General features: G+C 52.2%; 5 protein-coding genes across 5 annotated transcripts; all 5 read right to left on the bottom strand.

Moving 5' to 3' along the window:
• Positions 1 to 638: 638 nt before the first annotated feature.
• AYL99_00020 (hydroxymethylglutaryl-CoA reductase (NADPH)) lies at positions 639 to 4,203 on the bottom strand (the record flags this gene model as incomplete). Its single annotated transcript, XM_018831536.1, has 3 exons — positions 639 to 1,008; positions 1,058 to 3,804; positions 3,868 to 4,203. 3 exons carry the CDS (start codon positions 4,201 to 4,203, stop codon positions 639 to 641), a joined length of 3,453 nt encoding a protein of 1,150 aa, XP_018697415.1.
• A 2,795-nt stretch (positions 4,204 to 6,998) lies between these two features.
• Positions 6,999 to 7,716, bottom strand: AYL99_00019 (hypothetical protein; the record flags this gene model as incomplete). The annotated part of the gene is made up of 2 exons (XM_018831535.1): positions 6,999 to 7,596; positions 7,670 to 7,716. The coding sequence occupies 2 exons, from the start codon at positions 7,714 to 7,716 to the stop codon at positions 6,999 to 7,001; spliced, it is 645 nt and encodes a 214-aa protein (XP_018697414.1).
• Positions 7,717 to 8,375: 659 nt separating this feature from the next.
• Positions 8,376 to 10,117, bottom strand: AYL99_00018 (hypothetical protein; the record flags this gene model as incomplete). Its single annotated transcript, XM_018831534.1, has 4 exons — positions 8,376 to 8,788; positions 8,840 to 9,129; positions 9,179 to 9,662; positions 9,715 to 10,117. 4 exons carry the CDS (start codon positions 10,115 to 10,117, stop codon positions 8,376 to 8,378), a joined length of 1,590 nt encoding a protein of 529 aa, XP_018697413.1.
• A 1,246-nt stretch (positions 10,118 to 11,363) lies between these two features.
• AYL99_00017 (hypothetical protein) lies at positions 11,364 to 12,790 on the bottom strand (the record flags this gene model as incomplete). Its single annotated transcript, XM_018831533.1, has 3 exons — positions 11,364 to 11,822; positions 11,876 to 12,663; positions 12,736 to 12,790. The coding sequence occupies 3 exons, from the start codon at positions 12,788 to 12,790 to the stop codon at positions 11,364 to 11,366; spliced, it is 1,302 nt and encodes a 433-aa protein (XP_018697412.1).
• Positions 12,791 to 13,766: 976 nt separating this feature from the next.
• Positions 13,767 to 15,771, bottom strand: AYL99_00016 (hypothetical protein; the record flags this gene model as incomplete). Its single annotated transcript, XM_018831532.1, has 2 exons — positions 13,767 to 15,554; positions 15,610 to 15,771. 2 exons carry the CDS (start codon positions 15,769 to 15,771, stop codon positions 13,767 to 13,769), a joined length of 1,950 nt encoding a protein of 649 aa, XP_018697411.1.
• Between the last annotated feature and the right edge of the window lie 592 nt (positions 15,772 to 16,363).

Raw genomic sequence — 16,363 nt, 5'->3', positions numbered from 1 at the left:
CATGAGCATCGATTCCTTGCCATTTTCCCAACCCCTTACTCTCCAGTACCACGACATATTATCCACCGTCCGGGCGCACTAGAAGAATCTCCACCATCCAGAAAGTCAAACCCTGGTGTCTTGTAAGTGGACAGTGGCCGGTTCCACCCTCCACCTTCTGGATTTTCCTTCAGGAACCACAGACGCCATTTGAACCACAAACAACCCGCCCAGGAACGCCGTCTTGCCGCCCTGCGCGCCCGCCAAGGGCGCCACAAAGGACTGATCGAAAAGTTTAAAAAGTGCTCCACTCGCTTCACGGCGAGGGAGTACCCAGACTCTTTGATCGTCGTCAGGAGGGGGTTGGGGGCTGCACTTTCGACGTTGGTCCACAGCACCGTAGTGACGATTGCTCTTGCGTGCTCTATTTTGTGTACTTCACATGTTGTACAAGGCTCCCACTGTAGCTCAGTTCTTCTCCTTGTTCTCCCTGGCGCCGGGTATTCGGCCATTATATCTCTGCCGTCGTCGTTGATCATTGTGAACATCGAGTTCCCGGTCACAGTAGGCCAGGACCATCACCTCACAACGCCTGATGGGTGGATAGCCAATATATACAGGATTGTTCATTTTTACACCTGGTTTCAACTCAGCAAGCTTCATCTTCCGTTCGTCATTTTGAGGGATGGAGGTATAGATGGACCATTTTGCGCTCGCAGAAAAGGCTCAACTGCGGCTGACACTGGCGTCGTTGCTCGCGTGGGTGCCGTACTGCGGTTGTGTGCCATGTGTGCCCGAACCAGGTGGCCTGCCGCGAGGGCGCTGCAAAGACTGAGCTCTCCAGCGAGGACCCCAGCAGCAATAATTCTGGCCAGTTTTCGGGCATTGTCACCTGGATTTGTTGGGTGGGCTCCTCGTACCCCAAGCATTTCGAGCATGGAAGACTGTGCTTCGAGAATGGTTCCTCCTCCGATGGTGCCTACTTCAATCGAAGGCATCGATACACTGATTTGGAGGTTTCCGTTGGTGCTGCCAAAGATCAATAGGGGTCCTCTAGTTCCTATCATGGTCAACTTACTTCTTCATAATGGTGATGCAGTTGGCACTCTCAACATTCTGAGCTGGGTCCTGACCCGTGGCGAGAAACATAGCTGTCACAATATTGGAGGCGTGTGCATTGAACCCACCGATACTGCCTGCCATCGCACTGCCGATGAGATTTTTGGACACGTTGAGCTCCACAAGTGCATCTACGTCACTCTTGAGCACATTGCGTACCACATCCCCGGGGATGATAGCCTCTGCAACCACGGCTTTACCTCTTCCGTCAATCCAGTTTACTGCTGCAGGTTTCTTGTCGGTGCAGAAATTCCCAGACACGGATATCGTCGTCATGTCATCGAACCCGCAATCTGTGGCCATAACTGAAAGTGCCTTTTCAACGCCTTTTGATATCATATTCATGCCCATTGCATCACCGGTGGTCGTCTTGAATCTGATGTAGAGATACGTGCCCGCCAAAGCAGTCTTCATCGATTGCAGCCGAGCAAATCGGCTGGTAGAATTGAACGCCTCGCGCATTCTCCGGTAGCCCTCTTCCGAGTCAAGCCACACTTTCGCTTGGCCGGCTCTAGCCAGGGTGGGGAAGCCAACACATGGGCCTCGAGTCATTCCATCGCCAGTGACAACGGTGACGGCACCGCCACCTGCATTGATGGCTTTACACCCACGGCTAGTGCTTGCCACGAGCACACCTTCAGTAGTGGCCATCGGTAAAAAGTAGCTCTGACCATCAATGACCAAGGGGCCGGCAACCCCCAGAGGAAGAGGCAAGTATCCAATGACATTTTCACAACATGCCCCATGGACGAGCTCGTAGTTGTAGTCACGGTATGGAGTCTTGGAGGCCTCAAGCGCAGACGCAAAATTCTTCGTCGCCGGCGTCCTCGACACAACTGCTCTGCGAACCTTGACTGCCCGAACGAATGCTTCGCCTCTAGTCATGAGCTCGGGGTTTTCCAGCGTCTTCTCAATGGCATAACCGGGAATCTTGCCTCTCAGAGACAAGTCAATCAATTCCTCATCTGTGAGGAAGGCAGCTTTCTTGTCCTTGAGCATCTGCTCGCACTCGGCTCGCGATCCCCCCGAATTCTGTGGGACATCGAGGCTGGCCTTTCGAGGTTTGGGCGTTGAGGGCAATTCCAGTTGCGGGGGTTTGGACGCAGCAGGTGAACTTGTTGCAGATTGCGGTTCTTTGAGACTCCAACGGGCAGCATTGAAGAGATAACCGTTCAGGATCAGGCTGAGGGTGAGCGCGATCAAGACCCATTTGCTAAGCACGGGATCTTCGAGGCTGCTCAGGACGCCTTCGATCACTCTTCCGCCGACCACGTTGAGGAACTGATCCGTGTATTCGGAGTCAAAGAACCCAAGATCATCTGCCGATTCGGAGTGATCAACTGAAGGATAGTCGAGTTCGTATTTGATCGGTGGGAGAACGGTGACGTAGGTATCGAGCTTCTGACTCTTTGCGGCCACGTATATTGCGTCCAAGCCATTTTCCGCCACTTTGAAAGGATCGATGGGAGCAGGTGTCAAAACGCTCGGAATAGCAGCCCCAGGCGCTTTGATGCTTCGCGCGGTCCGGAAAGGTATTGTGCACAAGTTAATCACGTTGATGATGACGAAGCCCGTAACCATCCAGATCTTGAACTTAGGCACACTGCTGGCCTTTATTTTCTGCCCGAAAATGTTGAAGGCACCAGCCTGGTTTGTCTGCCCATTAGGCCAGTCGTTGTTTGTCGCAACGTCTTCAGCGACACGTTGGTTTATCCCATCTTCCTCGAGTGCTTTGCGCAGAGCCACGTGCCGTTTGATCCGATTGATCTCCAGCTTGATGCAGAGAATTGTCGTGTAAAAAGTGAAAAGCAGAAGGCAGTCAAAAACCAAGATCCATGCAGCCAAGAAGCAAAATTGTCTGAGCCCGCCCTGGATCCCCGAAGCAGCACCCAGAATGAGAATAGCAATTTCGATGGCGTAATCCCGAACGATCTCGAACCCTGTGTCCTTGACAGCGATCTGAATGGCATCCTGGATGGAGCTCGGGATGGCCGGAGCTGCCATCGGGCCACTGCCACTACCATTCGCTGCTTCGTTCTCCAAGCCTCGCCGATTCTTGTCATAGGAAGCGGAGAGTACGGCCTTTGTCAGAATGATGGACTTTTCAAACCCAATCGTCACCACCAGAAACGGCAACCCTTCTGACAGTAAAACCATATTGATTGGCACTCCGAGCTTGGTTGTAGTCACCAACCCGAACAGAAACGCGAAAAGACTGGAAAATAAGACCGAAACAGCCAACCAGGCGTTCGAACCCAGACGTTTCATGGAGAGAAAAAGGGATATAAAGGTGAGGTGCATGGACAGATAACCAAGCGACATGATGATAATGTCCAGTGTTTCGGCGTGTTTCAGCAAATCAACGAAAGACGACCACCCTTCGCTCAGCCAAGTCCGGTAGGCACCACGTGGACCATTTCCGTTCAGACGAACAGCCTTCATAGTCCAAGACGGACGACTTTGATCGTCCGGCAATTCATGTGCGGGAAGCTCTTGAACGGCCCGGAGGAAATCAGGAAGCTCCGAGAAGGAGGTGTAGAAGGCCAAGGAAGTGTCGTGCGATATCGGTGAGAGTAAGTTCGATGTGGTAGGGATACTGGTGGCCGTGACATTTTGCGGTACCGGAACAGCATTGGCTTCGGGAGCCAGCTGAGACGAAGAAGAGTCTGGGAACACAAAGGTTGTCAAAGCATAATGGTTTGAGCCCTGCCGTACGCAATATCAGCACTGCCAGTATCTCAATGTCGCACTTGATCTGGATAAACGTACCAAGGGCGCAAGGGGGATGCTTGAATCATCAGGGAATTGCCATTTCCATGCTGTTCTCTCAGATAATTCTAATGTTCTGCTTCCTTGTAGCAGTGCTTCCACATCTACTCTTCCATTGTGCTGCAAGGATTTAATGCCACTGTCGAACAAGCTCTCTTGCAGCAGACCGACGTAGGAGGTGCTGGCGAACAACGCGATTGCGACAACAGTGTGGATCGGATGTTGGCAGGCAAGGTTGGAGACAGCAAGGAGGTTGGAGGTGACAGTGCGATTTAACCAGCTGTCGGTTTGACCCAGGGAGCGAAGCTGCTTAGGGAGGAGATGGGAGCCTCGCATTTTGAGGAGGAAAGGATGGGTGGTCCGAGGCAGCGACAAGGAGGAGGGACGAGGGAGCGATGTCGACATTTACGGGTATCTTTCCATGCTCGGGAGCGCCGCACAATTCCTTGATGTCACTTTGTGAGCTGCCCGAAATAAAAACAAGGGCCAAAGAAAGGTCGAACCCTCAAGTGGCGGTCAAGGAGAGCAATATCAAGGAGGCGGCCACATACCAATTGTAGTCGAGACTGCAGTTTTGGAGTGTTTCGAGGCGTGCAAGCGAGGGTAACAACAGGCCACTCGGCAACGAATGAAGGTTTAACAGAAAGATATGCGGGATCAGGAGGAAGAGTCCAAGGAGAGATGCATAGGTAGATACGGGTCCGGTCATGGGGCATTGAAGCCGTGATGGTGTCTTGCTCACAAAATTTCCAGCAGGTTTGTTCGGGGGGCTTCCCACGGCCCACTGGCGACTATTTCCTGCCTGCCAGTCTGGGATTGGGGGTTTTGGGGGGGTTGTTAAGGGGCCCACACGCTCTCCGATGCCTACCAGCATGATTGGGCCGCCTCAATAGTTTCCACCGCCACAGCTACCAAGGCCAATGGCTCTGATTCGAGGGTGGGAAGGCGCAGGAAATCAATCAAATGCAAGCTTCCATCTGTGTGGGCCGATTCGGCATCTCTAATTATCCTGTCTCTCGAAGAAGAACAATTCGCCATGACGCGCGGGAGAGAATCCGTACCTGCATGAGAGGTTCCTTCTGTGGCACCGATCTGTCTTACGCACAGCTGCGCACTGCCCAGCTGCCACGCATTTTGTTGTGGCTGCAACGCTCATCCATCTCCCCGCGCCAGACTTGAGATCTGCTGATTCGGAACAAACTGTTGCCCTTGAGATGCTGAGGACTCTATGTGACACTTTTTCGCAGATTGTCTTCTTCCAATTTCGCACCATCACGCTGTTCAGTTGGAGTCCCAGTCCTGCCCATCAACCAATCTCATGTTTGTACTAATGACCAGCGGCAGGGCTCATAGTCCCTATTCTTGTCATCGGAGGTAGTTCCTTTCAGCTAGGCACGTCACGAACAAAGGGATCATGTCATCCATTACTCCTGCCTGGGTAGTATCAGTGCTTGACGAAAAGGTGATTGTATATGTTCTTGAAAGGAGGCGGTCTCTTTGAGTGTTTTGGACTTATCAATGCTTCATCACGACTCCTAATGAACCTTCTGAAGCCCGCGTGGTGCGGCCTCTTTTTGAATTCAAACCCGGTGGCTAGTGGAAAGGCCACCGCACAAACCCAGACGACTTTTCGGCAAAGTATTGTTAGGCACAGAAGGGTGCGATGAAGTATAAGTCTCTCGGTCTTTGCCCCATCCAAGGGTCTTCACATTTTCTTGATGCTCGGGTCAAAACGCCGGGAAACTCAAGACGACCTTACACATTTTGCTCTTCTGATTGCACCGGTTTCAGGATGGTGAACTCTATCCGACCATGGCAACATCACTTGGGGTTGCCCGGGGTTCAATTCGTTCGTCACCTGAATATGCCAGCAGTGGTAGCATCCTAGCGCTAAACAGGGCGAACAGGCACCATGTCACAGGATCAGTCCCCGGCCAGGTAAGGATAAATAAGGCCGAGGCCCTAACGTCATTATCAACGTCCCTGGACAATGAGATGCTGGCCAATTGTTACGGCTTGACATGGGCTGGATCATTATGTGAAGTTCTATCAGTGCTGATGGGGCTAGCTCTTCTTCGAAGCTGCTGTCCCCTTTTCCGTATATATAAATATGGGCACCGCCTCAGCTGTGCCTATTTCTTTTCGACAATCGCGAGATGCACGAACCGACGGTACCAGCAGTCGAGATACGCTCCATTTTCCCGGCCTGGCATCGCTCCCAAGACACAAGAGGCATCTTACGCGCAAATCCGCCGCGGCGGGGAAAACAGTGCACGAAATGAAGTGCATAAGCTTATCCCGCAACGATACTTCGACAACTTGTCAAAGGGTCAGATCAAAGATAGTCCATTAGCAAAGACAATCAAGGGCGTCGTCGCCTACCTCAAGGATGCTGGCAACAACAGTGCAAACAGGGAAGACCAAAAGGCGAGTTGTGCCACTCCGAACATTCCATAGACACGTAATGTACCTGCATGGTCCAAATTTGTTCTCTCCACAATAACTGATACTGTCATAGACTAGCGAGAACTTTGGCCCGATTCGATCACAGACATCACCGTGGCTTCGCGACAACATGGAGCTGCTTGCTTTGCAGCAGACAATGACAAGGTTGACACAACTCATACAGAATCGCGCGATAGAGCGGGGGGGCCTTTTGAGAGAGCTGAAGGACCTGCTTGACGAGGGAAATGATGCGTTGGTAGACATCATCCGGAAGGTCGAAGGAAGAGTGGAGGGGTAGGAAATCTGATCAGGTTGGAGCACAGGTCCGACGCAGTGCTTTGGATGGACGAGGACCTGGAACGCCATTTTCGTGTTTGCCTTCTGTATGCTCCTGCAATCTCTACCACGCAGGGTAGAACACACAATCCAAGGCGTTCTCACTGAAGCGGCCCATATGCTTTTCGTTCCTATCGTACTCACGCGACTGTGATCCTCGAGGATGGACTCGCTGAGGCCACAGCCCGCGTATCGAACGTCCAAATGATCCAATCATTAGGACTCGTAGACTTTGATTCCGGGTGGTGTCTGATCATGGCGAGTGGGCGTTTTGAAGTCCACCTCAAGGAAAGGCGAGGGTTTGGGGTCCATATCATCGGTCGCTGCATGTGTCGGTTTGCCATGCAACATCACCTCCGACTCATCATGACCTTAGCGCCATGCTTCCTGACCACATCCTCCATCTTCCTCCTCACCTCCTTGCAGCCATCCACGCCGGTTGCCAGCATAGCCTCCACCTTACCACTGCCAGCGGCAATCTCGACTCGCGATTCCATCATCAACACCGACACCTGATCTTCCTGCTTCTCGCCATTGGAGACTGTAGCCATTGTAAGAAATGCCAGCTCTTGCTCTTCTGCATTGTTCAAATCCAATAACGGCTCCGCTCTTGCCTTGGAATCGTCGGTCGAGACGATGAGCCCGCAGCTCACGGCGGTGAGGATGCTCGGCATGGGCACACCAGCGTCGACCAACGCTAGGCTTGCAGCATTCAAGCATGCGGCCAGCAGCCCTCCATCAAGGCTCAAGACGTGCAAGGAGATGGTGATGAGGGAGCGCGGATACAAATGCGTGAACAAATGGGATTGGAATGACGAGGAAATTGTGGATTGGAGTTCTTGGATTTGCTTGTCGGTACGGGTTCGCCGGCGCCGGTCCATCGACGCAAAGGGGGCGACATTCAAATCGGTCTCGACGAGGGCATTGTTATTGTCACGTTGGCCTCGTCTTTGAGTAGATATACGTTAGCCTTATGCTCGCTTCGGCAGAGATTATCCTTTGCAGGACGGTTCAATCGTACCCTTCTCTTGGTCCCGTCACGGTACAGAGGACCACCGTGTTGCCCATGGTGAGGATGCTGGACCCATCACTGGAAGGTTGGGTTGAAATTGAAGCGGTGATGCGCCGCAGTTCATTCCATCGTCTGCCATCCTGTCTGAGCAGCGTTTGCGAGTAAGTTGAGATTGTGTCGAGAGGCATTTGGCAGGAGAGGCGTCAAACTCGGGCCGAGGAGCAATGTAGATGTACGAGACGACCGTGTTGTCTGCTGTCAAGAGTGAGAGCGCGGGAATTGCGGTCAAATTTGAAGGGCAAGACAAATGATTGGCGGAAGCTTTGTATTTCTCCGCAGCGAACTCCTAAGGCGGGGAACGGCAACTTAACGAGCCGAGCCGACCTCAACTTTACAGAAGGTACCATAACGGCGAAGCAGAAGCGATTCACCTTTGACAACAAATCATCCCCACGTGGAACTGTATTCTACCTAGACCTGGCTATTTCTGCTCTCCCATAGCTGCTCTTCATACTGTATATCTCTCTCGTACCGATCACCTCGTCGTTCCTGAGCATTCTTATGCTCCATGGTAGAGAAAGCATGTGTTCTGTCTCAGACCATGGTAAGCAAATCAAAGGGATGTCCCATCCTCATAATCTGTTTGCTACAAGTGCCATTGCAGGCAGCACTGGCTCCTCATCCTGGCCAATGTGAGGAATGTGGCGTGCACCGGTCAAGCCTGAACGTCTCGCAACTCCTCCACGTGTGTTGTGTGCCCAATGTGCTTCGTCTCGGTCAAATCTTTGCCCATGGCTTCGGCAGCATAACTTTCCACTCCAGTGCAGACATAACCTTTAAATTTCCTTGCTGGCAACCTCGCCTCGAACATCTCGTGGATCTCCTCCAATGTACGGTCTCGTGTCTCGGGCAAGAAGAAATAAGTGAAGACGACACAAACCATATTGCTTCCGAACCAGATGTATCCGTACTTGGCACTCCAATTAAATTTTGCAGGATTTATGAAGTAAGGAGCAGAGAAAGTCCCTGCCCAGTTGCCCAGAAAGTTCATTGCGGTGGCCAGACCGAACGTGAAGGAGCGGAGTTGATTGTTGACGTATTCGCCCCCGAGGAGCCAAGCGTAGGGAGCTAGATGGCTGTCAGTTTTGCTCGAGACCAACTTCAATGTTAGATACACACCATAAGCGACATAGAAGAACGTGAAGAGGGCAATAAAAGCGACAACCACTTTTCCTGTCGATTCAGTACCGGGACTCGCGCTCCACGCAATCGCAGGGACAAGCTGGCAAATTGCACAGGCTGTGATGCCGATCAACAACACAAGGCGTCGGTCGATCAGTCGCACGAAGAAGATGCTGGTCAGCACACCAATCAAGCCAGTGCAGGTGACCAGGACAGAGTAGGCGAAAGGGTCCTTAACACCAGCCACCTGAAGATAGAACGTGGTGTATATCGTGCTCCAACTTGATCTATACTAGGTTTAGCCATGCCCAAGGTATTAATAAGTGGTGCGGTTACCCATTGGCCGAATGAAAACAAACGACAGCGATCGAGAGTAGAGTTCGACGTAAGTTCGTGCCTCGCCACATCTCCAAGAACAGAGCTTTCTTGTTCTGCTCCAGTTGCTCGCGCGTTGACTGTCGGATCTCATTCAACTCTGCCTGGAACTCTAGTTCGTTGATATTCGAGTTTCGAAGTTTGCGCAATGCCGCCTCCGCGGCATCTTCCTTGCGTTGGACCATGAGCCACCTTGGGGACTCAGGGGCGAAGAGGAAGAGAAGGATGGACTGGATAGTTGGGGCCACGAAGAAGATTGCCAGGGGGATTTGATATGCATTCCGGCCTGTCATGGTATGCGTTCCAAAGTCAACGCAGGCGCCAACGATGGACCCTATCGAAAGCATAACCTGGTACAAGGCAAAAGCGATGCCACGCAGATGTGCCGGTGCCGTTTCATGGATGTAGAGCTGCGCGAATGTAAGAAACCAGCCGACGGAGACACCTCAGAGATAGTCAGCGGAAGATACTGGAAAGAAACAAGTCTTGAGGCCCACCCAACATAAGACGGGCAACATAGAGAGCTGCTTTGCTTTTTGTTCCAAGCTGAATGCCGGTAGCCACGAAATTGAGAAGCGTAGCCGCCCAAAGGCCCTGTCTTCTCCCGAATTTCGCGCTGAAAGGTCCGACCAGCAGCGATGAAACAAAAGTGCCTATCGTCACCAATGAAGATATCAATTGCTGGACGGTAGGGTCAATATTCCATTTGCCAAGCTCCTCCGAGTAATAACCGAAGACCTTGAGGAAGCCAGGCATTGAGAGGAATCCGCCGACAAGGGCATAGTCAAGGCCATACTGGAACGTGGACATAGTAGCCACGACGCATACGGCGAGACATTTGGCGTGACTTAGCACGTCGAGCTTGAGCGGGTTGGCAGAAACAGGAGCACTTCCAACCATATTGAAGACAGGACGTCGCAGATCGTGCGAATAGTCTGGTCCGACGATAGAAGTACCTGCTCAGGAAGTCGAATCTTCGACTGCTGCGGATTGAGGAGTAAAGAAGCAGTCGACCAGGAGCAGCTCAAGCCCCTTGTTGAGAGCCAAAGCTGTAATGGATATACACCATGGCGGTTAATGGCATCCATTCTCAGGAACTGTTCCCGGAATCCCTGCCACCCTTTGGGGTAGGAAATTGAGGTTGGAGGGCAAAGAATATGGAGTAACATGGGGAAATATTGCGGAGGAGGGCCGGTCAGCAAATCATCGACTCTCAGAAGTCCTTTTTCAACACCAAGCTCACGGGGAATGACCGGATTAGCTCCTTGGTATGGCTATTGAAGCCTTGTTGCATCTCAAAGGACCCCAGGCCATTAAGGACGATCAACAACTGCCGAAAAGTGTGGCGGTCAATGTCTGATCAATCCCACATTTGACTCCATCGAGAAGTATCCCTTCTGGTGCCAGCACCGTCGACTCGAGAGCCCCATTACGTGCTCAGAAGAAGGCTGCTCCACAAGACAGAGGCGATATTTGGCCGCAAACGTGGAGGGCTGACCTCTTTCTATCTTGGTATCCCTTCCGAAAAGGTTATAGTACACGTCGCAAGCAATGATGGAGAGCCAGATGTACTCTCGACTCCAACAGGCCGGAGCCAAGGAAACGGACTGTGCGAGTATGTCGCTTGAGCGGTAAAGAAGTAGACACTTCTGACGTCGTAATCTCCAGGAAAGACATTTACGATGAAAACTCTGGATATGGATGACCTGCCGAAATAGGGTCCCAATTATGTGTCTTGATCAACCAACATGCCACTGCGACCTAATAGGGGTGGAGGTTTACAGCTCAAATAAAGCGTGACCACGGAAACAGAATGGAACAGAGTATGGGACCAAGATCGACCATTATACCCACATTGAACTACTTTTATCCCGCCTCATTTTTCACCGAATTTTTCTTTTACCAGGGTGTGGTATTCATCTGAAGAAAACACTATTGTCCAAACACACCTCAACAAGATATTACAGCAAGGAGCATACATGTCGCCAACCGATGCCGTACCGCGCGTCCGCAGACTGTGCACAATCGCCCAAGCCTGGGTGAACAACGATCCCATCTTCAACGCCCCCATCGACGACTGCCCTAGGCTCTTCCTCGAGCCGATATTGCAAGAGCTCTGAGCCAGACCACCCGCGGGCTCATGTTCCTAGCGATACACAGGAGGGGCCTGATTATTCGCATAGCTCTGCAGGGGAATTCCCCCTTGACCATAGAGAGGTAGTGGCGCCTCACCCGTATAGTTGGGCGGCTCGGCTTGGCCCTCGCGGAAGTTAGCCGCAGCTGGGGTGTTCATAGGCGCTTTTCGCTGTTGCTGGCGGCGCTTGAAGAATGTCACAGTTCCGACGAAAATGAGCATTAAGAGCATCGCAATGGCAAAGACGATGGTTGCGCGAGTGTTGTCGGCGAAGCGAAAACCCACGATGCAGTTGGCCAGACCTAAGGTTATCGTGGCAGGACCCAGCACACGATGTCCTTTCATGATCTTGGCAGGCTGCTTCGTCCTCTTGTAGATGCGATGCCCAACCAGTCCGACAATCCAGGTGACAAGCGCGAGACCGACAACGACGAAGCCGAGGATTTGATGACCAGCGGTCAAGTTAGGAGACTAGATATGTTAGTCCCAACCAGGAGACTGGAAAAAAGGTGGTTCTTGCTCACAATCTTGTTTCTCTTGCTGATGGCGATTCCAACACCCATACCCAGAATAGTCATGAGCAGGGCCAAGGACTGGATACCCCAGTGAAGCCACACCTTCTCAAATACGCGAAGGAACAGATATCCTCCTGGAAAGACGATCAAGAAGGCCGCAACCATGAGGAACGCGTGGAAACCAGTGGCGCCACGGTGAAAATCACCAACAGGACCGCCACCAACCACCGTGTCCGAGGACGCGCCAACGACCGGGACGCCGCCAGTGCCGGTTGCAGCTTTAAGGTCTATATTGAAGAAATTGTACCCCTCATGTTGTTTGATTTGGGCATTGACGTCGTTGGAAGACAGAGAGCCTGTTGGACCAGCGGCCCAGATCATGGGCTGGTTCGTGCTGTCCACATTGATATTCCCACCATCCCAGCTTCGACAGTTGGAGCATTTAGCATTGACAACGAAAGATCCGTCAATGATACCACTGCCACTCAGCACGTCCACTTGGACATCCGAGGTATGTTGGGGCATGACATGGCCCTTTCCCAGACGAGGACTGACTGTGACGTTGTTCCCACTTTGCGACGCATATGTGACAAAGATCAAAGCTCCCGCCATCTGGGTGCCGAAGCCAAAGGCACCCCATGCCTGGCCCGCAGGCGCAGAGAAGTGGAAGAAGAGAGAGTCGGAGTTGTCATTCGGCACGTTGATAGAAACCGTGATATTATCGTTTGGATCCGGTGAGGTGCCTCGCCCGACATACGTTGATGAGGGAACAGCGGCCTGCGCTAGGAGGAAGAAGGCTGAAAGACGGCGCCATGGTCAGCAAGGATGGCTCCTCTCCAAAGCTGGGATAGGAAGGGACTGCGACTCACTGGTGAAGAACAGGCTGATCATGATCCTGAGCTTGGATTGGGATTGAGATGGCATGCTTGCAGCTGCGCTTGGAGATTACTATACGTATATTCCGGAGAAATGGGATTGGAACGGTTCAATGAAGGACAGATCAATGCTGGGCACGTAGCGAAGGCAAGCAACGAGATGGCTTCAGACTCGGCATAGAAACAAGGAAAGAACACAGATGTGAGAGGAGGGGAATGGGAGGGTGAGAAGGAGGAAAACAAAGATTCGAAGTCAGCAGGCGCTGTGGGATTATCACCAAAAAAAAAGGATAAAGAGATCTACACCACGAGTGGCCAGGCGACAGGCGTCTGTTTTGAGAAGAAGCGGGTTTCAGATGTTGTTTGGAGCTGAAAAGAGATGCATGGGGAAAGATGGATCTTCTGGACCCTCGCAACCAGTGGACCTGTGTGGTGCAGCTTCAAAGGCTTAGCATATCCATTCAATTGGGCAAGGGACAGGGGCAGCTGGGCGCTTCCTTCAGCCTAGTGGTCAGTGCCTGGGGGCCCAAACCAACGCCTATCGAGTCGATCAGATTCAGGACACTAGCCTGGTGAGCCTGCCAGAATCCACCTAAGCCAAACGCTACGGGCTCCGAGAAGCTTAGCACAGTAGAGTGGGAATCTGACCCTTAGAGCCTCTTAAGGCACTGAGCCCCCTTGGCTCTGTGCTTGTGGTGCCCACAGAGAAATCGTTGGCCATGAACCAATTGCGAGAGCGGTTTTGGTCAACTGGCGCTTACTTTCTGACAAGCCACAAGCAACAGCTCCAGCATCTAGATTCCCCTTCACGCCGCCGTCCCAAAATAGATCTCGTCAATAAGCCATGCCATGCCACATCTGGTAACTGGCGGCCTTCTCATAGTCAACCTATCCGTCTCACCTGCAGATGGATTTTCCTCTTGCACCGACAGTTGGTTGCACATGGGGGAGGGTAAGGAGGCAATCTCTTGATATTCTGGCATACGAGTTCCTTAAAGCTACATACATCCCTTTCACATGACCTATCAAAACCAATTTTCTTGAGCAGTAACAAAAAATCGTTGAAAAGGCTCTCCCCGCACGGCGAAGTCACCCACAGACGGTGACCATCCGAAGTCCAAAATGTCATTGCTCTCCATCGGCATATGCTCTGGGGTCCAATTCACGCCCGCACTGCTGGAATTGTCCTGCGAGATGGTGTTACCACTCTCCGCCATCGCACCGCCACTTGCCGGATGAAAAGATTCTTGTACTTGTGGATCCAAGATCATTCCTGCATTGTAGGGCTGCTCGCTGGCCATGCCAAATGCTTCCATGGCGGTCGTGCTAGGGTTAGCTGGAAAGTCTCCCATAAACCGTTCCATAGGGGTTGAATCGCCTATCTCGGAAAACATGATTTTTGACTTCTGTTGGGCCTGGTTTGACTGGGCTTGTTGCGCTGCTCTTCGTGCCCTTGCTTTGGCCATGAGGTGCCGCAAGGGTTTCCACAGCATTCCTTTTTGATACTTGTAGTTCATCATTCGTTCCCCGTAGACCGATTCAACCGCCCGCCATGCTCGATCTACATCGGGCCCAGGGGGTCTGACGCATATCTCTGACAACGCACATGCCACGGATTGCCATTGCATGTATGTCCTGAATAGCCAGCCCCATTTCGCCGTGTTTTCGTTCTTCTCGAGGAGATGCGAGAATTCTATCACTTCCACTGAGGTGATGAAGACTCGATCACGGATCTCTGGCGGCATCGGTGATCCCTCGCCGTTATTCGAGTACGCTCGCGGATGGTGGACCATCAACCACATCTTGGCCAGGATGAGGCGGGCGACTGTTGCTGCCACCCAATATATAGGCATATTCATGTCACAGTGTCGTAGGTATTTCTCTTCCAGCTTCCGGTGACACTCATCGATCAATTTCTCCTTTTCGACCAAGGACAGCTCGGAAACCTGCGATGTACTGCATCCAGGACCGAAGTTGAAGCGTCGAGAAAACAAGCCAATTTCATATCGAATCAGGCAGAACGTCATCTCGGTTGCTCCGACTCTTTCTTTCGGCCAGTCCTTCATTCCGGGATAGATATCGTCGTCGTTCAAGTTCGCAGGGACCTTGGTATCGTAAAATTGGTCATTAAAAGAAGGATCGACGCCGTGGTCTTCGGCTGCCCGGTTGTCTAGCAGGGAAATTTGCCACCATAATCGGCGTCGCATTTCTGTGTCAAAAGGATTCAGTCCGAAGTGGGTTCCATCGCGGTGGATGCCCAGCGACTGTGCCAGGTGAATAGCAAGACCTCCCAGTGCCCATACCAATCTTGAATCGTCACAATGCCGGACAAATATGAGGAAAAATGACAGTGCCTGCAAGCACATGAGGCTGGAGCTATTTAGAAAATCTGCCCGGGCCAAAGCCTGTTCTGTTGCAAACCGGTACTTCTTCAGCAAAGACTGCTTGTCCTCGTCCAACAGTTGCCGGCATTGCTCCGGAGTCAAACTCACGACTGCCCCGAAGTAGATTGAAAACAACAAGGCTTCTGCTGGTTTGGAAACTCGGTCGATACTGCTCGCAGCATTCATGAGAATTGTTTTGGCCGTAGGCCGATGGAGTATTCGAACCACAGGGTCGACGTTCTCTTTGAAAACTTCCCAAAGAATGAAGATCTGGCTGGGACTGGGATGCAGCTCCCTCAAGTCTTGCATGACTGAGGAGTAACCAAAGAGGAAGGCTTGGTGGTTAGGTTGGCGGTCGGTGTCGGGCGAGTTGACCTCGTCTTCATCTTCGGTGCTTGACGGGTCGAGCAAGTCCCGCATCTCGGCAATCTGTCGAAATTGTCAGCTGGAGCTCTCACACACAAATCAAGGTGTGACAAAGCACCTCATCGCTCATGCCTGTCCAGAATGCATTGTTCACATAGCGACTGCGATCTTCGTTGATCACTAGGCGCCCCAAATGTTTGTCAATAGACTGTCTTTTCTGGTCTGAGCGATCGGAGACTGGTGAGTCTGCCGACTGCACTTCACCGAAGCGTGCCCTCATATCTGTCGACCCTGTGGGAGCAGGTGACACAAGTCCGTTCTCATCCACTTGGGCACCGAGGCTGTGGACAACACCTTCTAACCTACGCAGGCGAGCCAACAACTCTGCATCAGGCGGCTTCCTCGGTTTTCTGGGTGCCCTACCAGGACCGGGAAACACACATTCAATCCCCGCTCTTACACAGTTCGCGCATGGGTTTTCTTTATTGCAACGGACTTTTCTGCGACGGCATGTGACGCAACTTCGTGGGTTCAGGCGAGTGGCAGAAGGATTGGACGCCGGTCCATTGTCTCGAGAAACCTGAGCTTCAACCAGGCCGTGCTCGCCCATGGAGTGTTCAGCACCAGGCGGAGCGCCCTCGTCGATGGCGTGTGACATATTCGGGTGCAGGGAGGGTGCTTTCGTTCATGCACGACTCATAGTGAATGTGTCCGATCTTCGCACAAACGAGGGATGGAGGGGATCTCGGAAGTAGTTCCAGTAGAAGCTAGGACTCAACAAGTCGAGGGATATCGTGCACGTCAACGAGCTGATCGGTAGCGCGTGAACAATGGGCGAGAATGAGCGGAAATCATATACTGTAACATGCCGG

Source organism: Fonsecaea erecta, assembly GCF_001651985.1.
Source record: "Fonsecaea erecta strain CBS 125763 chromosome Unknown Scaff1, whole genome shotgun sequence".
Classification (NCBI taxonomy): Eukaryota; Fungi; Ascomycota; class Eurotiomycetes; order Chaetothyriales; family Herpotrichiellaceae; genus Fonsecaea; species Fonsecaea erecta.
This window is presented reverse-complemented; position numbering and strand designations above follow the sequence as displayed.